We start from the raw sequence: 24082 nt of genomic DNA on the forward strand, positions 1-24082 counted from the left end.
TTAACATACTAAAGTGCTCAGAACTGTTGCTTCACTGAGAAGCACCCAGTCAGTATTAACTGTATTGTATTATTATTTGGGAATATTTGTATAGTAGTAACATTGTATAGCATATTGACTAAAAATACTCTGATACAAATACTAAAGTCTAACTTTATAAACAAAATTTGAAATAATGAATTTCCACCAATTAAAAATGTCAAAAGTACATAATTCCAAAACTGGCAAATCAAGAGAAGAATAAACTGTGTTTATACTATGGTCACAAAGAGAGCTAGCATGTAAACCTTGCTGAACATGGTAAGAATTCACCCTGAATTAAGGTCTTAGCACCTATTGTCCACATAAAAGGTCCACATAAAAGCTCTGTTACTTAGGGCCTACAGTTCCTCATGGGGTAAAAAACCAAAGTTTCTATTTTAATACCAAAGTAAAGACTTAGATGATTCCCATGGCGAAAAGGTGGCTAGCCTACACATCCAAGATCAAAGTTAAAAAAAGAGAAACTCGTATTATAAATCACTTAGATGTGTGGCAGCAAAAATTACCAGAAGTCTAAGGCTCAGGCAGACATTTCCCCTAGCTAGAATACAACTGATCAAACACATTAACAACATGACACCTCCTACCCCTGCTTTAAATTGTCCAGACACACTGTAGGTGTTACGATTCGGTGTATATAAAACATTTCAGCTATCTTCTCCTTTTTCTAATAACTGAAATTTTCAGTCTAAGTTTTGAGATCTATATAAATATTATAACTGCCTAAATAAGAAATTCTCCACATAGCATATGTATTTTCCCATTATGTCTTTAACACCTTAAGATATCAATTTATAGTATGCTCAAATAAAATATATGTTTACTAGTTTATTATTTGCAAATATTATAGAAAAGAACTGTTACCAATTTATATACAACAAGTTGATGAATGTCAGTGTAGCTTCTTTTGACATTAACACTGATAGTTTTTGATTTGTTTACAGTAGACCGGCAACCACCTAGGAGACTGCTCACTTAATCAAAAAACTGGGAGCAAATAAATATATCCAGCCCTACGACAAAGATAAAAGACTCAGAGCAGGAGGACTGAAGGAAGATGTGAGAATTAGGTACATTTGATTTAGAAAAGAATAGGTTAAAAGTACACACACAAATGACATTTCTAAAATCTAGAATTTTTTTTTCCTTTTTGCAGTAAGATGTTAAGGGAGAAATTTCAAAGCACTGAGAATATTAAATTGCTCTGACACATTTCCCCTCTTCTACCTAAAAATCAGAGATATTTTAAGCACACTTCATTTTTGAAATAATATTTTAGAAATATTTTTGGTCTCTGCAGATGTGAACTGTTTACTCCCATTTTATTATTTACTTTATTAACCTTCTTGGTTTACATTTTAGATTTTTTCAAATATCATTTTCTTATATTTCCTATAAATATGTCAATTTTTTATTCTTGAAATATACACAGAGCAATCTCAGTCAAAAAATGAACTCTTTTTCTTTCATCATGAATATCCCAATTAGATGATGTTTCAATATGGATATTAAAGAACAATTTAATTTTGGTAATCATTGGCTATGTAAACTACCTTTGTTGTAAGGAAGTAAATTATGTAATCAATGTGTGTATAACATTTACAAAATTATACATGTATATAAATTTTATATTCACATATGTATAATCTCTCCAGGTAGTAGATACATGTTAAGATTGTTATAATTTATGCTGGTACATGGTTTGTTTTGTCTAATTTTGTTAAAATATTCTTAATATACTATATTGATATTCGAATGGAAAGATCACTACTCATTGGTTTCCCACAAAAATAATAAACTCTGAACCTTTTGCTATATAAATTATTCTATGGCAACAAGTCTCCAAAGAAAATACAAAACAATGAAACCACATTAACTCAATTGATCTCCATGTGAAAATTATTAGTGGCTCCCATTCCCTTAAGATAATGCCAAGTCACAAACTAATTTAAAAAATTTAAATTAAATACATTAGTTACCTATGTAAAGATATTATTCCTTTCTCTCCATTACACTAATGATTATAGATGACTGGTCTATATTTATTATTATTCCAACACAATTCAGAATTCCATGTTCTGAAGGTTAAAAGAAGAGAAGGTGGTGAATATCTCCAAGTAAGATATATTTGAATATATGAACTCATTTTATCACCATCTCTTATGATGCCTATATTAATAATTACAAATGTTATCAAAACCTGCAAAAAAATTTTAAAGGAACAGGCTCCACAATCAAACTTGACAAATGCTAAGCTATCTGTACCTTTAAATATTTTGAAATATTTGATAGTGGATGAATCAGAAAGATGACTTTCATGCTCTAACTTGTTACATAAATTGCTACCGTAGTTTAAACCAATGAATGAGAAAATCTGTTTCAAAGATAAAACCAGGTTCCAAGGGTGAATATGGATAAAGTCATTATGAAATTACCAATGTTTTCCTTATTTTCTTTCCCCAAACTCATTTCCCCTTTTTCTTGCCCCCGTTTCACCAGCTGACCACACCTAGCCCCTCTATGTTCCCTTAAACTCTCCTGAAGGGAATTTTCTTCACTTCCCTAAATAGCACAATTTTCAGTGAAATGAAGGCCAACCGAAATCAGTAGCTGTCATCTTAGAAAGAGACATAGTACTGTATTCTCTATATTAATCTGGAAAGCTGCAACACAGATAGGACAAAGAGAAATAACCATAAGAAAAACATTATTGACAACTACAGTGGTGTGAAAGAATTATTGACAACTACAATGTGCATCTCCTTATAAAACCTTTCATTTTCATTAAGATTTAGAAGGGAGTCCATAATCTGTCGCAAACTAAAATGTCATAAAAATTTTATACTAAAGAAATGTCTTCTATAGTTTTGCTATGATTAAGGAAGGTAAATGAATGAAGCAAACTTCAAGGCAATGATGCATAAAACTGCTACTATGTGTTATTTTCAAGGTGGAACCAGATCTACATATGGAACTGAAGATATTTCAAAATGAATGCAGTTTGTTGTCTTTATAATGTTACAGAATTAAAATTAATATTTTTAAATCCTTGCAAAAGTACCACATATGCATACCAAGACATTATATATGTGTATGTATGTAGAGGTACATATATACATTCATAGATTTTTAAACAATACTAAATTATTTTAAAACATTATAGATAATATACCCCACACCCCATTTCTAACAGTAAGAAAATAATCAACCTGCATGAACTGGAATCAGATTCATTTTCTTCTTCACTAGTGCCATCATCCACTTCTGGTCTATCCAGCCAGTGTGCACCGCCACAATCTTCTGCTGTCAACTCAAGTGCAGGGACTTCAGAGGTGGATGCCATTGGCCAAGAAGGTGAACTCGGAAAATCCAGTTGGCTGGACCTTCGGTAACCAATTGAAGCCAAAGGCAATTGTAGATTACATGGATCTAAAAACTTTCTCCCACCGTTTGCTCCAGTCTGTCCTCGATTCCAAAATTCTCCCTGCTGGCTGTCAACTGTAGAATTGGGAGACGATGCTTGATGGCCAAACCACCTCCATCTGATTTTCAAAATCTGCTTCACATCAAACTCTTTACGAGAACCAGACATCCTCAGAGAAACCAAGTGATCGTCTAGGCAACGGGCAAAAAGCACGGCACACAGATTTGTGCATCCAGGCAATACAAGTATATGCCCTGCTGTACACAATAAACAGATTGAAAGGAAAATCACATTCATATATATATATATATATATCTGCATTTACTTTTGAACCGATATATCAGATTATAAAGAACAAAGGATAACGAATAAAGATGAAACACGGTGGAACATTCCGTTCAATCAGAGCAAACTCTAATCCACCTATCCTGAAGCAGCTAGCCCACTTTCCCCAGCTCTCCTTTCCCATACTGACCATTAGCTCTCACAAACACTGACAGCATTCATTAAAGTCCTTTCAAATGCAGAACACCACCCCCTTTCCTTAAACCACAAATGACAGAGACCGACAGCACCATCCTCTTGCAGAATCTCAGCCTCCTGCTTAGTATATTAACTCTTTTATTGCTGAAACAAGAAATTTATTCCAGAGCTTTTTTCTTTGTACTTAAGATATCACTGTCAAACTAAAGTATTTCTATTTTTATACTAAGTTTCTAGATGAGAAATCACACAATAGTTTTAAAAAAACATTTTTTTAAATTAAGTGAGTTATAGTGATTTTCAAGCTGTGCTCTTTAGCTGAGGGATGAGGAGGGAGGAGGGGTACAAGGGTGAGGCTTCAGTTTGTTGCTTTCCACCTCTGCCTTCTCCCTTCAGGAAAGGAGTGTGTTATATTAATACAATAAGATCCTGGGGATGATTTCACTTGAGCGAAGAAGAAGAAGGAGAAGAAAAAGTTTGAAAACTACAAAGGATCAAAATATGGTAGTACTTATGACTCTTTTTCAACTAAATAACATGAATTACAGAGCCAATACTGTTCTATACTGCTCTATAATTAGGATTGGGTTACAATTTAGTATAATATCCAAATTTTTATGGTACCACTTAGAAAAAGGAAAGTGTGGCTCAAGAAAGCTACCAAGGACTGGAATAGAACTATTTCTTGGGTGTACAGTTACCCTAATCGTCGTTAGCAAAACAAAACGATGGTCTGAACATGGTTACAGTTAAGAAAAATTGATATAGCAAATAAAAAATCAATCAAATGCAATCAAATTGTAAAATATTGAGTAGTTATTGTGAGCAAGACACTACTAGGCATTGTGGGAGACACAAATATACACATCTTGGTTCCTACTCTTACAAAAAATTACATCTAGTATCAAAACAAAAGTATTTGATAATTTAAAAACAAAAAACATTTTTCAGGGTGTTCAATATCTAATACTATGTCAAATATTTCACTCAAAAGGCAATGCCTTTTATCAATTGACCAAGAAAAAAAAAGCTGCTTTGGAGGTATGAAATATATTGTGAGGCATATTTCTATATATCTTAATCTCACACAGCTCTTTAGGAAAATAAAAATTATTCAGAGAAACAAGAATGAGTTGCATGAAAAGCTATAAACAATTTTGTACTAAATACCATAGGACAAATCATAAATAAGAAAGAGAATGGAGATATCAGGATGATGTAGGATGGTGTGGGCAAGTTTTGAGGAAGATGGCTTCTAAGAATAGTAAGAAGTTGTACAGGCAGAATAATGACAGATTTTATAATGGAAGAAAGATATTTTTAAAAGCATGAAGTGAGCATATTGACAAAGAAGGGGGGAAATATTACTTTAATCGGCCAGCCAGACATACCTAATTTTAAGGAGTAGTAAGAGAGAAAGTTAGATGAATACGATGATATTAAGTGAGCACAAAGCAAAGACTAGCCAGCAATATTAAGTGGACTGTTGAACAGAGTAGTGTTTTAGACAATTAATCTGGCAGTAGTATGCAAGATACATTCAAGAGTGAAATGACGCTTTTCCCTCTTCTCTCACCTCTATCAGACTCCTTATAAACACCCTTCTAACTCCACTCTATCTGTCCAACTTTATTTCTATTTTCCAACATAGACGTCCTGCTTCATCAGTCAAAGCAGAGTCTACATTATGTTGCTCCCTCTTTTATATGTGGTTTGTGTCCCAATTTCTACGGTTTTTACATCCTACTCATCCTTCATGATTTAGCACAGGCACTACAACCCTTAGAAAGACTTCTCCAATTACTCCAGCCTTGTAATTCTCCATAAGGATGGCACCAACACTACCATCCCCACCACCCCCAAAAGGGGTGCTGGAAGTTGGGAGGGTGGAGTTTTAGAGTGCTATAGGCATTGACTGGGCAGGGGCCAGAGATGGTCAACACCTTGCAAAGCATGGTACAGGCCCACACAATGAAGAATGGCCACTGCAGTAGTTCATAATGATCTTGCCACCACTGTCTTCATTCAAGTAAGTATTTATCAAGCATTTATGTGTACAAGGCCCCACAAGAAATAGAAAGATTAAAAACAAACATCATTTTTTAAGAGATTTTAAAATTACACTCAGGCAGAGAAAAGGATAATTAAATGAACATTACACATGAAGAATATATTTGAATAAATACAATTTTATATAATTTTAAATTGGATTCAATCTATCAATATGAGAGCATTTATGAGAGATTTTACTTATAATGTGCTAGCTCCAATAGCTAGAAGTGACTTTAATTGCTTTGTTGTTTGGTTGACTGATTTAAGCCTGAACACAAGAGTGGACTTCATGAAAGACCACCGAGATGGCAGACACATCTCAATACAATACAGAGAAGAAATCCCAAAACCTAAGGAGATGTGAATGTTAAAATATTAAACCATGCCCCGACTCCCAAGAGGCATGATACTGAGATATACATTAAATATATACCTCCTAATGTAGTAGCTGTCTGAATAAGCTAGAGATGCAGGTGGGAGATCAGCCATTGAAATAGGCTCCCTGATTTTAAAGGAATACCAGGATCTCAAGTTGACAAAGTCCAAGCAGCGGCATTTAACCACTGCTGTCATGATCATGGATTTAGTTACATGCACATACATGCACACATATATACACACGTGTGTATACATATGCATACACATGTATGTGTACATATGTATATGTGTGTATACATGTGTATGTATACATATGTATTTATAAGTGTATGTATGTATATACACACACACACCCCACAAAACCCAAATCTTTTGTTATCAGTGGACTCACATTGCATGCTTGTTTTTACAGAGACCTTGATTTTGCCAATCCTTCTACACTCATTCTCCCCAGCAATCACATCTTCCTTCATGTTTATAAAATCATATACAAACTTATACATACATATATAGGAGATTTTGCTATTGTTTTTAAAGAGAGATCATACTGTATGTATCTTTTTTGGCATTTTGCTTTTCTCAATTCTCTCTCTATATATATACACATATATGAACTAATAATGATCTTTTCAACAGTTGCATATTTCATAATTGCAAAATACAATTTATTATCTCCTTGCTAATGGGCACTTGGGTTGATTTCAGGTTTTTGTTTTATGCTATTAAAATAATGTTGAAATAAAAAACACATGTGAAGTTTTTATGACTGTGGAATTTATTCCCAGAAATGGAATTGCTGAGTTGAAGTTATGTACGTTTTATATTTAAATACATGGTTTACTTTGCTAAAATTCGGTTTTGAAAGAAAAGTGAGTGTACCCTTCTATTTTCATCGGCCCAACATTCAACAATGAGTATTATAATTCTTTTAACTCCAGATGACTACTGGGTTTGAGCATATTTTCATATGCTTATTGGCCATTTGACTTCCAGTTTTATGAACTATTTATACTCTTTTGACTATTTCTCTCTTGAGCTGTCTGTCTTTCCTTATCACTATCTAGAAGCTCTTTGTATTTTATAGATATTAACTCTTTATCTGTCTCGTTTTGCAAATATTTTTTTCTAATCAATTTTCCAAATGGATAGCAACTAGTGCCTGCACCTTTACAAGCATTTTAAAATTAAACTTTTACATACAACAGAAAAGTGTACAAATCACAAGTGGAGAGCTCCATGAATTATCACAACATGAACCCCACCCAGGTGAAGAAAAGCATTCAAGAGGTCTGCCTCGTCTCAGAAGGCAGCCAATCATCTTTAGCACGCATTTTACCTGCTTTTGAACCTCAGGTGAATGTATTCATTTTTTTTCACCACTGTTTTGAAATTAATGTGTTGTTGTCTGCTGCAACTGAGAGTGGTTCTTATGGCTATATAGTATCCCATATATGAACACATGACAAGCAAAATCCATTCTATTGCCAATAGACATCTGAGTTGTTTCTAAAAGTTTTAGACTTGTGCAAATAACGCTATGACCATTCTTGTATAAGTTGTCTGCTACACGTGTACACATGTACACCTGTGTGTGCATTCCTGTTGAATATACATATCCAGAAACAAAACTAGATCCCAAGGTACGTCTATGTTTGTTCACCTTTGACTGACGCTACCCATTCACACTTCCACAAGCAGCATATGAGAATTCCAGTGCCACGCAGCCCACACTAGTATCGTCAGTCTTTTAGTCATGCTGATGGGTGTGTGGTAGCTTCCCATTTGGTTTTTCTTCATATTGCTCTGATCACTAATATGACTGAGTGACTTTGTTGACACAGTAGCTTGTTATAGTCCCCAGGTTAGAAAGCAGTTTACAGAAATATCTCCCAGCTTTAAATGAATTCCTGGGCCAAATACTTTCTTTATAAAAAAAACATGTAGTAACGCTTTTCATGGCATGATTTCAGCATTTATTTAAATAACACTTTTTCTTTTGTCCCATCAACTTTTGCCAAACAGCATACAATTGTTTTGCTCAAAAATATATCCAGCTCTGATGAGAAACACTTAGAGTTCTTTATTTATAAAAGATCAGTATATATTAACCATCATCATATTGTTAAATTATCAAAACGGTCTTCACTAACTATTCTATATAAATTAGATCCCTCATCCTTCTGGCCCTCTTAATGGTTTTCATAGCATTTATCACTCCCTGGCATATTAGGTAACTGGTCATCACTGTAGGCCCAGCACTTACAACAGTCCCTGGCAGAAAATAGGTGCTCAGTAAATATTTCTCCAATAAGCAAATGAATCCAAGAATTATAAGAATGATAATAAACAGTATACACTTATAATGTACGTTTTAAAATTATGAAATAAAATTAAGAACCTAATATTAATAAAGATATTAGAAAAGATATTCTTCTGGAGACAAAACCTTTTCAGTATTTTTTCAACTTAAGGAGAAAACTCACAATATATTACTCCAAGAATTTCTTTTTCCTATTTCATTCTTTAGGCATAAAATTTTTATCACTTTGAAATCTAATGGCTAAATAGCAGATGTCTTTTCAGATTGATACAACACTTTCTTCAAGCTGATTATCAAATTATATTCTGCACTTCTCTTGTAATAACTTTGCTTAAACTTGAGATACAAAAGGTCACACACTATTTAAAATACATAAGTATCAATTATGAATATATTTTTCAAAATGTAGTTAAGGAATCCACATACAATTTCTGCTTCAAATCTGCTCAAATGTTAGTCTGTGAATTGAAAAAATGACACTATTCAGTACTAAAATAGCAACACTGAAATGTCATTAAGCTAGATACAGATGAGCTCACTTCAACAGCTTCACTCAACAATTTAAATCACAGCTATTCACTAACTGATTTATATGGGTAACCATTATTATACAAACCTCTCTTCATATAGAGTTTTAAAGACAATAGTATTTGTTTCATCAGTAATCAATTTTAATAAATCCATGCCTATAGTTTTAAGTATGTAATACATATTACATAAATATATCAATAATTAATTTTACTGACTAACCCAGCAGTACTTCGCTTCCCCAAGTTTTCCCTCAATTGTATAAGGAATGAGTTACAACACATGATTTAGAAGAAACCTTTAAAGTTTGGTAATCCCAGAATACTGTTTTTTTAAAGCTTAGTAATTCAAGATTTACTTTTGTAAAAGTTGACAAATACTAAAATGTTATACTGGCATTTTGAATATTATAATATAAATATAAAATACAAAACATCCCATCTTAAATACTGATGTTCCACGCTCGACTTGGATTAAGATACTGAGTATTTTAATTTTATAGAAAGAAACTCTCAAGTTTTGTCAATGTTTATAGCACACACTATTATTTGTCATCAAAATCTTCATGAAATCTAAAAGTCTAGTATTAAAAGTAGTTATTTTTTTCTTGAATATTCTAAAACACGCCAGTTAGGATTTAGCCTTCAGGTTTTCCGGGGAATGAAAGATACAGAGTACCCAAGAGTACACTTTAATACATTTAGGATAACTTTGTCTATAGTTACAACAGAAACACCTTTGACTTTCAGATATACAAGGATGCTTTTAAAACTCTTTCAAATTAAGTATTTTATCAAAATACCTTATTTTAAAATTTTGAAAACTAATATAATTCCACAAAAATTTAAATTCCACTAACAATGAAAAATATATGATAGAGAATATTGATTTATTAACTCAGATTAGAAAAGATCTGAGATTTAATTTTAACTTTAATTACAGAAATCTATGAGATATTCTGTATTTCTTCTCCAATCTCATAAAAAGCAAACATTTTTAAATACAAAAAATTACTTGTATTTATATAAATTCAATAAATATTTGTGCTGTATGCAGAAAGAATGCCAAGATGAGAAAATGAGACAGTAAAATCCATCAGGGCAGGCAGGCACCACTATGTCTCTAACAACTTGTACAGTACACAGCATTGCAATAGTTACTGACATTACATCAAAGAATAAATGAATAAATTAATGGCACAGACCTTGATTTGGAAGATCTTAACGTCTAACAGACGGGTCTTGAATGAAAACTCTACTGAATTATCAAGGAGTAAGTATGTCTTTTATTTGGGAGTGGATGAGGTTATTGAGTTGTGGATCTAGAGGTATGGTACAAAAAAATTAATTTTTTGACAACAGTGAAGAATGAATTTGTGAGGGAAGATACTATTGATAGGAAACAAATTAGGAAATTCCTCAAGGTGAGAGGTATGTATAGTTTAATTCTTGGCTGGAAGCAATGAGATCTGAAAGGGGATTAGATGTTACAGGGACAGACTTTATAGAATGTCTGGGGCAAATGGAGAGGCAGAAGTCAAAGAAGTTCAAACCTGGGTGTCTGGAAGAACGATAATATTAACATAGTAAGAAAGTAAGAAGGATACAGTTACAAGAGAATTGAGTATAGCTTTAGACAAATTTGGTTTTAATTATGGTATGTATTTAGCAACCAAATAGCTAGACATAGGGGGCTAGAGCTATATCTGGCTTGTAGTTAAAAATCCATCTATTTAAGAAATCAGAAATTTAAAGTGTGGATAGATGAATCCTGAGCTCTTAACACTGGTTATTTTTTATGTTTGTATTTTTCAACTACTAGCTACCATAAACACATTGTATCAGAATTTCTTTGTAATGAAAAAAAAGACTTAGAATACATTCTGAAATCCAAATTAGCACAATGTTAAATAACTTTACTAAAAGTAATTGGGGGGCTGGCCCTGTGGCTTGAGCGGTTGGAGCTCTGTGCTCCTGGGGCGAGGGGGGGTGGGGCCTGCCAGTTTGATTCCTCCACTCCCTCCCATAAGGGATGGTGGGCTCCGCCCCCTGCAACTAAGTCTGAACTTGGCACCTTGAGTTGCGCTGCCGCTGAGCTCCCAGATGGCTCAGTTGGTTGCAATGCATCCTCTCAACCATAAGGTTGCTGGTTCAACTCCCCTAAGGGATGGTGGGCTGCCCCTGCTGCTCCCGTCAAGGGCAGCTGGACCTGGAGCTGGGCTGTGCCCTCCACAGCAAGGATTGAAGGGACAACAACTTGATTTGGGTAGGGTCCTGCAAGTGCACACTGTTCCCCAGTGAAGTCCTTCTCCCCTTCCCCAATAAAATCTTTAAAAAAAAAAAAAAGAATGAGATATGGTTGTTGTTTTTTTTTTTCAAAATAAGGAATGGGGTACTATTTCTGATTTAATCAGTAAACAAAAATTAAAAATAAGTATTGAATTTAAATTCAGCTGAAACAAGCTAAGAGATTTAAGCTTTGTAAGCTACATGGTAGACTGAAAACTCAGCAGTCAAGAACTCTGATATACAATGAAAACACTAGTACATTTTCATAGTAAAAGCCACTAATATAGGGATTTTATTTGTGTACCCTAAAAGCAATGTGATATATACTTACATAAGATAGATCAAGGCAAAAAAAGTGGGGCAAATTTTAACCTTTAAACTAAATTATGTCTCCTTGCTATATGATCATACAGCACCCCAAACTACTTGCTCAGATAATTCAATAATCTCACTGAAATTACCCATTTAATGTCTGCCTTCTCCTCTAGACTAGAAACTCTATGAAGGTTATAGAAAGGACTGTGGCTTTCAAGGCACTTACAGTACAGGAACTGACATTCAATTTAAAAATTACAAGATAGCATCGTAAAAATATACCGGGGCATGAAGAGGATGCTAAGATAGCTGCGGACGTCTAAGGTTTATTTCCAAACTGGAACTCTGAGTATAGTAAAAGCTCCCTTGTCAGATGAAACCAATAGTTGGTCCATTAAATGAAAAAGTCAGTGCAGGTAATCCCCGCTTTTTGAAAGTTCACGGTATGCTACTTTGCTTTGACAAAAGACCTACAATAGAACCTATTTTTGTTAATCAAAAGAAATGTGAAGAGGATTTTCGCCCTTACAAAAAAAGACGAAAAGTGGAAATAGTGTTCAGTGTTTGTTTGGCAGCGAGTCATCACAGCGGCAGTGGAACCCTGAGCAGTGAGTGGCACCGCCAAGCTCCTTCCCCAGGAACCACACTCAGCGTCTCAGCACCAAGCAGCCAGAGCTTTGAACGGTGTCTGAGAGCATCTGTGCTTTATCTCCATTTATTTTGTGCATTCCTGCTTTTACTACATGTTAGTGTTATTTTAGGTTTTTGGGGGTAAGATTTTGTTATTTTTCAGGTCTGCGAACACTAAAACTTTTTCCCCATATAAATGAATGGTAATTGCTTCTTCACTTTACTCCGTTTCAGCTTACAAAAGGCTCCATAGGAAAGCTCTACTTTCAGACAGTGGGGAAAACCTGTAACCGTAAAAATTATATTTACATTATCATTAAAGATTTTATTTTAACTTAAACACCTAAATGCACATTCATTCACAAATCTTTTCATATAGTTAATGGTGTTTATTTGATATGGCTTCCTACTGAGTTTGGGCCCTCTTTCTTGTATACGCCATGACTGCAATGAGCCATCATCTATGTTTTCCATTTACGGTTTTTATAAATGGAGAAAGAACTTAAAAGCATTTCAGAAAGAATATGAATACAGAATCCATTAGACCACTGGCCTGTCCACCGTGAGATAAAAAGCTTGTGCCAGATGTAAATTAATGCACTGCTTCTTTCAAGGAGAAAGTCTTACTATGAAAAAAAATGTCAGCTGAACTAAACAGTGTGCTTAGTGATGTAGTTAATTTATATTCCAGTGTGAGCTCCTTATTTCCTTGAGAACCGCTAATAGTCCAACGCCCAGTTAGCTGGCCCATGGATTTTGACACTGACAGGCCCTACTTTAGACTTTGATGACTTACCCCACCCGCCCTCATCTTTTACAGTTATCCATCCTTTATCCAAATTGATAGCAAATGTGTTAATAACTCATTTATATATTGTGCTGTCCCAAAGTATTCAACTTAATTTTCAAAGAAATAATTCTCTTTTCTCTACACTGTCATTAATTTACATGTTTACTAACATTTTATAATTACCATGTTTCCCCGAAAATAAGACCTAACAGGAAAATAAGCCCTAGCATGATTTTTCAGGATGACATCCTCTGCACATAAGCCGTAATGCATCTTTTGGAGCAAAAATTAATGTAAGACCTGGTCTTATTTTCGAGGAAACATGGTACTATAACAAGCATAACTACTAAAAACAGGTTTCTGAATGAACACTAACTTCTAGTAAGTACCCAACTCCACAGGTAAGCGCAGAGCAGCTGGTCTGCGACAGAGAAGCCTACTCAGCCATGAGCATTCAGTTAACTCTTGGGATGGGTAAGAACATTTTATAGGGAAGAGTGCATTCGGTTAACACTATGAGTCAGGTAGTTGGTGGAGGGTGCTTCTGCTATTATTTCCCCACACTATCACTTATTAATAGTAGCCTAAGTGACATAACAGAAAGCACCTGAATCAATAGCTAATCACTCACCAGCTCACTCTGTAATTTGGGCAAATCATTTCACTTTCTTGATCTTTAGTTTACTCTTCAGTAAGATGAGATAAAGTAAGTAGCATGTGCAAGTACTGAGGAAAAACCTGGATTTTTAACAGCAGCTATTATTTCCTAAATTCCCAAACATCCAAGATAATATGTGAAATACTTTTACACTGAGGCATTTAGTTGTCACAAAACTCTGGCCAACAGGGCCATTCCCCTCCCTCTTACAGATGGGGCACTGAAGTGAAATGGGGTTACACATATCTAGTGAGTAGCAGGGTTCAAATTGAATCTACGATTGGCTCTAAAGACCGTACACTTTCAAGTACACCACACTGCTTCTTACTTTCAAAATATCCTCATTTGCAACTTACAACTACCTTGTGAGGAGGTAATTTACCCCCATCGTCTGAATCAGGAACTGTATTCAGAATAGGGCTGATTTGTACTAGGTTAGATATCTAGAAGAGAGTATTAGAGCAGACTTGAATACTTTACCAATAAGATTGACCAAACTTGAAGCAAAATAAGGCACTGAAAAAGAAAAAAAGCAGACTACTTAAGGAGCAAACACTGTTCAGCTCAGCATAATTGCAGTTTACTGTCAAAATGGCGTTATTCACCAAGTACAAGAGCCTCACAGATTTCTCCCCACTTGGCTCCTCCCCAGTTTCTGTCACTGTTCTTACAGGGCAAAGTGCTGACCCACATAAACATCCGAAGAACTGTTTATCCCCCAAATGCCTATCAGTACTAATACCTGGTAGGAGAGGAAGCAACATTTTAAAAATCAGCTAAATTAATAACATGTGCCTTGTAATCCCCAAACTCATTCATAAAAGATATTACAGTGGATACTGTGAAAACCACAGCATGATTGTAACAAAAGATGTACTTTTTAAAATAGCCCTTTGACTTGATGACAGGTTAAAAAAAAAGAAAGATTTCTTTGACACTCACTCCTTAGATTTTTGTGAATGTAAGCACATATATGCTGTGGCACAAGGGTGAGAACGGTTATAGCACAGAGATGATGGCAAACCACTGCTAAATTTCCTGTGTGGCGTGTGCTGAGACACCCAACTGTCTCATGTGCCATAAAAGGCAGTAGTCTGGACCACCATAATTTTGTCTTGTACTGACCTGAACCAAATCCAGTAAGCCTTTGTTCTCCGTGCCGCATTATGGTGATGGAGGGGGGAAAGCAATTAATCAGTACTCTCCAGACACATAAAACCAAGCAAAATTGCCTGGGTTCTCTGCACACATGACAAGCCAATCGCAGATCCACTTGACTGTATATTACATATGGAACAGCGTGAGTCGGGTAAGGAAAGGGTAGCGAATGGCAATGGAAGCAATAAGAGAAAAATGTGAGGCCCTGTGTCTTAGCTATTTGTAATTAGAAACAGTCAATCACTACCAGTGTTAATTAACCCAGTTAACCATTAAAGAAACTCCCTGGCTTGCCCTAAAACTGGACCTAAAAACAAGCCAAAATATCCACCAAAAGACTATTCTATACTTTAACTCCAGCACAAAGCAAAATGAGGCATGCGAGTGAGTCAAATGGAGATCAGTGGAGACCAGAATTTCTTAGTGTGAATCCACGGTTCTTAGGAGACAGCTCTCCATCTCCAACGAGCAGTGGGGGTGGGCGACAAATTGAGGACAGACTGGTTCAGGTCCCTCCAAAGAACCATGCTGAATCTGTCCAGCAGTTCTGAACTCCTGTGAAGCATAGAACTGAGTAGTCCTCTTTTCTGCGTATTGGAGAAATATCTCCCCAAAGAAAGGCAAATTAGTAAGTAGAAATGAACCAACAAGCCTCAAACCTAAAACCCCTCTCATCCACTCTCCACACTCCAGCCAAGTGCAATTCCGGACCACATCACTCTACATACAAGTTCTAATTTTTTTTGTTCTTCATCACCTAAAAGATAAATAAAATCCAAGATCTCTAGTATGAAATTCAGTGTTTTTAAACAATCTAGTAGTCCTGACTACCTTTCCAGCCATACCTTCCTCACTACTCCTCTTCCTATTTTACTTTTTCCATCCTAAAGAGTCAAAAAACACTACACATCAAAGGAAGCAAAATGAATGCTCTTGAATACTTCCCAAATGAAAAAGGATTATGGAAGACACTGTGGGTAATAGGAGTCAAGAAAACCTTTTCCCTTACTGTACTTAACCTTCAGTTAACTCTCTCAGCTCTGATAGAAGTCGGTATGCCAAATACGCTACTAGGCAATATTGTTCTTATAGTAAAAATAATTAATACATTTGCATCTGGACTCAGAGGTACTACAAATAAACAAACTATAAGATACCCGATAGGTATAAGATCAGGTCTTACATTAATTTTTGCTCCAAAAGACGCATTAGAGCTAATGGTCTGGCTAGGTCTTATTTTCGGGGAAACACGGTAGGTAAAGAATGCAAGGGAACTTTGCTAGAAAAGCTAACTATAGTTAACAGAAAAAGAATGGAAATTTATTGAGAAAAATAGGTTAAGTTGATGGAGAGATGTGGCAATAGAATGTTAAAGTGCAAAATGTCCAGACAGAGCGCCTAGACCAATTTAGATGGTAGAAAAGTCCAGAGCAAAGTAGTATATATTAAGTGTTCCCTTCTTCGAGCATTATTAGCCATGGGGAGAAGCCAGGGAGCCCTATATCAGCATCAAAAGCAGATGACTTGTAAGAGTTCGACAATTCACTAATTTCTATGTACCTAGGGAGAGGAACAAGGGACGGATGAAAGGATCACAATGGAAATGACGAGATGGCGCATGTCAGGGTTCAGGGAGGGGACATTGTTATCACAAGTCAGCTTCAGTTCTACTTTTGTATCCTGATTATTCTAACTAGCCTGTCCCACTGGAATATGCAAACTAGTAATAATTGTGTCAAACTTTCAACTGGCATCACAGGTTTCTTTTTAATCCTAAACTATTAGAACTCTATTAGAACTCCTCTTTCTCTATTACAAAGTTGCCAATTTCCGTAACTTGTTATACCTTAGGCCCAACTCCATTATTTCCAAACTCTGATAGTGGTTAACTTAAGAAGTAACCAAGATGTGGTACTTAGAGAAAATACAGTTCTTCTATAATTTCTAGAGGCTCTAGTTAATTTCATTTAAGTGTGTGAACTCTTGGGTTTAAACACCCATTTAACAGCAGAGAAAACAAGTCAACACAGTAAAAGAGGAATGAAGTATATACACAGGGGGAGACACTGGCAAGAAATTATACAGATCTGGGAGGAAAAGCAGCCCCAACTCCTAACTTTCTGTTATTGATGCCAGTTGCCTCTGAGACGCAGCTGCACTTCCTGCCATTGGGCTCTGTGACATAAACGATATCCCTCTTCTAACAAAACACTCTTTTTGGTTAAGCTAGTTTAAGTAATATTTTGTAACTTGTCACCAAATAATCCCTAAAACCAAAAAAGATGGTTAGGGGCAATGTGTCACAGTATATATACATAATCAGGTTTTATCATATTGAAAGATTCTGTTGATTTGTTTTAAAGAGAAAGGAAAAGAGAACTTAATTACAGCGATTTTCTCCTGGGGTTGTAAACTTCCCGTTCATCTTTATCCTCATAGGATCTAACACAGAGCCTTACACACATCACATTTAACAAATGTTTACTAAATGGACATAGAATTCAAAAAGAATGAAATCAACTAGGTCAAAATAGTACATCTAATTGTGGCATTTCCAAAAGCTTTCATTTCTAATGAATAAAAGATGTTCTTTATAATTCTCATTAGCGTAAGTCTATGATTAAACACACATACACACAAACAAAGAAATCCTGTTTTCTATTTTCTAAATAGAATGCTGAAAAACATAATTTGGATTTATTCAGCTTTTGCGTTAACTCATGGAACAATAATGCCTGCTTAGTGTAGTAACCATCAAGACTGTCCACAGACTATCCTAGTTCTCCTCCTGTGAACATGATAGAATTGCATTCCCCCGCCTCTTTGAAGTCATAAGTGTAGTATTTTGACTTGTTTGGCCAATGAAATGGCAATGAGAATGAAATGTGTCACTTCGAGGTGGAAGCCTTTAAGAGCCAATGTACAATTCATCACATCTTTCCCCCCCCCGTCCTAACAATTGTGGAAGCATGTGTTGAGATGGGACCTCTGACTACCTGCGGTTCCAAATGACTACCTGAAACAGAGCTCTCTTGCTGACCCTAATTGGACATGGCTGTGACTGGGAAATAAATCTTTGTTGTTTTCAACCACTAGGATGTGAGGATCCTTTGTTACTACCTTAGTTAGCATAATTTACCCTACAGGATCTACTCAGCAAACTCTTTTCTCATAAGTGGAGTGAAGACACTGAATAGCTCTGGTCCTTATTCATTTTCAGAATGGTAACATTTTGTATAGTACTGCAGTATTTATAAAAGATTTTTATAGAAGTGTCCCTCATTCCCAAACTCTCAAAATCCAAACATAGAAACTGAATGGATTCAAAGAAACTTTTGGACTAAACCCTCATTCTCTCAACTTACGCTACTTGCTAGCTGAAACTCAGGAACCAAGTACATTTGGATAAGGTGATATTCCTTGCCCTCCAAACTCTTGCCATCTACTCAAATATTTAGACAGTAAAATATTCTTGATACATTATTTCATTTGCACCTTAAAGCTGTTTTTCTACTACCTGGCACCTACGTATTAAATTCTCAACATCTATTGAATAAATTGGATGCTGTCATCATTCTAATCTTACATATAAGGAAACAGATTCAGAGAGGTTCATAAACTTGCTGGGAATAGGGTTTCTAAGTGGGAATTCCCACCCATTCTCAGGAATTTTTTTTCGCTTTCCTGTTCCCGACTCCCGAGATATAAACTGTTTTCTGTTCTCCACGATAAATCGTTTCCACAAAGTGACGGCCGATATTACCAACCACCTGGGTTCAAGGAGCCGATTTTCCCAATTTCCCAACCAACTTTTCTCGGGATTCAGGAATGGAAAAGCGAAAAAAATTCCCGACAACAGGCGGAATTCCCACCCGGAAACCCTAGAGATAAACAGGAAAAATGTCTAAGAGATACATTGTGAGTAGTACATTTATTTACCATTGTGGGTATTACTGGGTTCAAGGAGCCGATTTTCCCGATTTTGCGACCACCTTTTCTCAGGATTCGGGAACAGGAGAGTGAAAAAAACTCACGAAAACGGGTGGGAATTCCCACCTGGAAACCCTAGCTAGGAACAACCCTGCACATTAGTGGCAGAATCCGAGATTTTCTGGCTCCAAATTCCTTTACACTAAGTAACATGCTTTTCTGAGGTCTCCCACCACTACAGAATTCTAGGATTTAATAGAAAATAGTATCAATAGTGTTTGTGATGAAAAGAATGTGTTAATCACGTGTTTACATCAGAGAATAATTGAAGTCATTCTTTAAGGAATTCTATTTGCTGAAAACTAGTCTAATGCAAGATCCTTAGTACCCTGAAACACAGAATAAGGAGTTCTAGAGATCATTTGTTCCAACAGGCAATTGCAGAACAATGAAGAACTATGAAAGAATCCAGGGGTAAAATAGCCTTTACCTTTGAAATGTAGTATATTAAAAACTGACTTTTAGATTATCTTCACTTTGGTTTTTACCAAATTGGCTAACTGCAAACTCTTTGCTTTCCAATTTTTACTAAACCTCAGTTGTAAGAAACACTCATGAAGAACGGCCTGAAGTATAGGCAATCCATCATTTCTACAGGTTCAGTGGCTCTCCATTTGTGTTCTACAGTCAAATAAATTTGGAAAAAGTCACAAAACATATCCCCCTTTAAAAGAGTAAATTTGAACATTAGCCAAGAAATTGAGTAAAAAACTACTGAAATTTGTCTAACCCAGCTACATCAAATGTATTTGAGCTCTGAATGTTACTTCAAGAAATAAACTATTGATTTCTCATTTCTTAGGACATAGTTTAGGAAATATTGTTCTAGGTCATTTTAAATGTTATGAATGGTTCAAATTAAGCCTTCAGAGAACTTATCTTGAGTTTTACGATTGTCCTATACTGAAGAATATTGTTGTCTAAAATTCATTATTTTCTGTAGGGATATTTTAAAGATGTTAACTGCATCACACAATCCCCTTTTAATGAGGGCCAGTGAGAAAATGTTCCTCTCAGTCCTCACTGAAACTTTCTCTCGCTCTCTCTTTCCTTGTTGCTAGGAAGCCCAGAGCCAATACGGTGATTCACCTCGAGTACAGGATCTTATAGCATGTACTTACCCTGTTTTCCCCGAAATAAGACCTAGCCAGAAAATCAGCTCTAATCAGCTCTAATAAGTCTTTTGGAGCAAAAATTAATATAAGAGCTGATATTATATTATTATTATTATTATTATATTAGATTATACTATATTAAATTATACCCTGTCTTATAGTAAAATAAAACCGGGTATTATATTATATTATGTATTATACTATATTATATTGTATTTTATTATATAAGACCCAGTCTTATATTAATTTTTGCTCCAAAAGATGCATTAGAGCTGATTGTCCAGCTAGGTCTTACTTCCGGGGAAACATGGTAGTATTACCTTTTCCAGAAACTGTATTCTTTTTTTCCTGCCATGGTACTATATGGACACTAAGTTGCTTCAAGTCACTTTGGAAATATATTAGTAACTATATTACAATTTCAAGTCGATTTCTTCCTTCCTGCCCCATTACCCAAAATATGTGTATTCACTTTGTGTAAATGTTATCACAGAGTTATGGCAAGCCAATAGAACACAGACAATCACAATATAGTCAAATCAGCAAATGCTTAAAACCAGAAAAAAAGTCCTTGTTTTTTCAGTGGTCTAGTAACCAGACTTATTAAACTGTCTTCTAAACGGGAGGAAAATGAACATTTACTGGGCACCAATAACTGCGAGACACTTTACTAATAATACACAAAAGTTTCATTTTTTTAAAGCGCACATACATACTCTCGGGAAGGATGCACAAGAAACCGGTAATATCGGTTGGCCGGGGGTGCAGGAGTGGGCGGGCAGAGACTTGGTATATATTATCCCTTTTGAATGTTGCGAACGTATCAACTATTCAAATATATGTTTCAAAATCAAACGGAACAATAAAGGTGGCAGTAAGGGTTTGCTCTTTGATGCAGCAAACTTCCTTAACTTTTGCTCCCAAAGTATACACTGACAAGCTTAAAAGAAGTTTCAATCAGTGACGCCGGTTTAAACGGAAATAAAGTCCCTTTCTGATTCTCCACGCTCCAGGTGAGGCAATTATTTAAAATTAAAACTTAGATTATGATAGTGCGGGTAACAATGGGGGAAAAAATCGGAAATGGTTTCCAGTTTGTTTTACTAGAACAGTACGGGGAAGAGCAACGACTCTGGACAGCTGTCCACGCCTTCGCAGGCTTAACTTTGCACAACTCGAGCGCGGCCCGAAGCCTCCCCAGGGTTCTCGGCAGCGCGGCCAGGCTGGCCCCGGGTTCGAGCCCCGGACGCGGTTCGGGAAGTCCCCGCCCGGCCCACCCGGTGGGACAGAGTTGTCGTGGAGCCGCCTCCCGGAGGGCCCAGCGGGACTCGGGCCGCCGAGGCCCGGCCAGAGGGTCGCGTGGGGGACCAGAGCGGGCCGCGTCACGTGGCCGCTCCGCCGCGGCCCCCACTCGGACGCGGAGGAGGAAGTCGCACTTACCGCGGGCTCCTGAGACCGCCGGGGGTCACGGCGGGGCGGCCGGGCGCGAGGACAAGGGCCGGCGGGGGGCAGGGGCCGGCCGGCTGCGCAGAGGGATGCTCGGCCCCTCCGGCGCCCCCAACCCCTTTCTGGAAGCCTCACCCCCGGTGCAGGTCGGCCCGCGGCGGGCCGCTCCCCCTCGGTCAGGCTTCCCCAGTCCCGGGGGGACGAGCTCTTCCCGCAACCTCGGCGGGGCGGGTGGGCGAGAGGGTGGGGGGCCGGCCGCGCGCCTGTCAGTCCCGGCGCCGCGCCAGCGGCTGCCCGCCCCGCCCCTTCTCGCCAGGCCCCGCCCCTTCTCGCCAGGCCCCGCCCTCCTCGCCCTCCGCGAGCCCAGGGAGGCCGGCGCCGCCTCCGGGTCGGCGGTGTCTCTCCCCGCGCGCGGCGCCGGCCGACCGCCGGGGCCTGGGGAAGAAGTGGAGGGGGCGCCGGTTGCGGTTTGGGGAACTCGTGGGGGAGGGGGACGTGAGTCGGGGCGGGGTTCTGGGGGGAGGGGGCGGGACAGGGTGCGGCGAATCTGACAAAGGTTCCGGTTGTTCCCCGCCGCTGGAAACTGGGATTTGGGGAATTCCTGGGGGTGGAAGTTTGGTAAGAAGTCCCTCTGCAGGGCTGGAAAGCGATCAGAGACCGGGCCTGTGGGTTTTGATTCCTCGGTGAACAGGAGCATACTGTTCTTGAGCTTTGAGGAAACTCACCGAGAGTTGCCTCTCCTCCAGCCCTTGCAAGCCTCGCCCTTGCAATCATCAGGCTGATTCCCCAGTCCGATAATCATGCTCCAGGTATGGATTTGTGCCATAGCAATTAGGACCCTCAACGCTGTGGTCATAAATCATCATTCTCGAATGGTGGGATAATAGGAATTGGACAAAAGTAGATTCCTTGTTTATTTTACCCAACATATATTGAACTTCTACTAGGTGCTGAAAATAACAACCAATTTACTCAGCGCCTATACGCTAGACACAGCTCTAAAGCGCTTTACATATGTATGTTAACTCATAATCAGGCTAGAGCAAAACAGCTAAGCTGCCTGCCCCCATGGAGCTCATAAGAAATGTCCACCTGCTTTTGATTCTCCAAGTAATGCATATGTTCACTACTTGAAGATTCAGTGCTTGTTACTACGAACTAGGAGTATGCTGTCCAGGGTTGAATGTGGTCATTCCTTGCCCCCAAAATGACATTTGCTCAGGATATTTTCAGTACGTCTCCGTAATGAAAATCCAATACAAGCAAGTGATCCAGAAGCCTGATGGATCAAGTCATCAGCAGAATAATATAGCCAACTTGGGGCAACTACATGGAGTGGCTGGGAGATCTATTTAGGGATCTATTTTGTACACTCCCACTGGGGGAAGTGGTTAGAAAACACACACAACATAATGTAAAACAATAAAGCATTGACATGGACTGCTAGTTCAAAAGAAAGAGGAAGAGCTGATTTTAAACTGTCACCATCAGGAAGGAGATGCATCACAAAATCTACCACTGAAAGCTCCAACCACAAAGCACAGGATACATTTTTTTTTTTTTTATCAGAGCCACCTGGAAGAGATGCCGCATCCCACCTTTGCAATCATAGGTAAAAATTACTTCAGTAGCATTGTCTTTAAGTACAAAAGTATAAAACCATAGCCTGAATTTTTGGAATTTGGTACATTTTTTAGCCCTCATTTGATTTTTCAGTGTCAACATTTATACACATTAACAACAGATGACATTCTCCTCCTACTTTCCCCCTCATTTGTCATTTAGTTTTGGAATTTTAATTCAGTCTTTTGGGTTTACAGTGAAAAAGACTAGAAAAGCATTGCAATAAAATCACGTTGCAACTGCAAGAAAACAAGAATCCTAATTTAAGAAATAGGGTTTTCCATGCACCCTTTTCTTTTTCACATTAAATATGTTGTTTGTACTGTCCTAAAATCTGTTCTCTTTGATTTACTAATCAGTATTTTTCAGTTTATTTGCTTCATCACCCCCAATAAAAGCAAATCAAATGAAACATCCCTCTTGATCTGGCACCCTACTGCTGGCCTCAGTTCCTACCTTGCTTGCTTACAGGCTGTTCCCCGTACTGGACTCCTTCTTCTGCCAACACACCAAGTGCTTGCCAGGAAGCTTTTGCATGTCCCTCTCTCTGGAATGCTTTTAGCTCTTCATAGGACAGTCTCCCTTTTCCTTCATGTCACCTTTCCTAACTATCCTGTATAAATTTGCAAACCCACCGCAATCGCCATCTCCTCATTTCTCAGCACTTAGCACCACCAGACATGTATCATCTCTCTACTACTGGAATGTAAGTTCCATGAAAGCAGAACCTTGTATGTTTAGTTCACCGTTACACCTGCAGTGTCTATTACTGTATCTGCCACACAGCATATGCTCAACAAATATTTTTTGAATGAATGAATGGCTTCACATAAGAAAGGTAG

General features: G+C 37.5%; 1 protein-coding gene across 5 annotated transcripts in view; it reads right to left on the reverse strand.

Moving 5' to 3' along the window:
- KLHL5 (kelch like family member 5) overlaps nt 1-21924 on the reverse strand; it is a 67283-nt gene extending 45359 nt beyond the window's left edge. Inside the window, exons 1-2 of one of the 5 annotated variants that reach the window (XM_081060471.1) lie at nt 21612-21918; nt 3252-3723 (exon numbers count right to left, since the gene is read on the reverse strand). In XM_081060471.1, coding sequence (XP_080916597.1) covers nt 3252-3634 — 383 coding nt within the window. In that variant the 5' untranslated portion in view covers nt 3635-3723; nt 21612-21918. The other 4 variants (XM_081060472.1, XM_081060470.1, XM_081060473.1 and 1 more) reach the window with 4 other exon arrangements.
- Between the last annotated feature and the right edge of the window lie 2158 nt (nt 21925-24082).

Source organism: Rhinolophus hipposideros (genome assembly GCF_964194185.1).
Source record: "Rhinolophus hipposideros genome assembly, chromosome: 1".
Taxonomy (NCBI): domain Eukaryota; kingdom Metazoa; phylum Chordata; class Mammalia; order Chiroptera; family Rhinolophidae; genus Rhinolophus; species Rhinolophus hipposideros.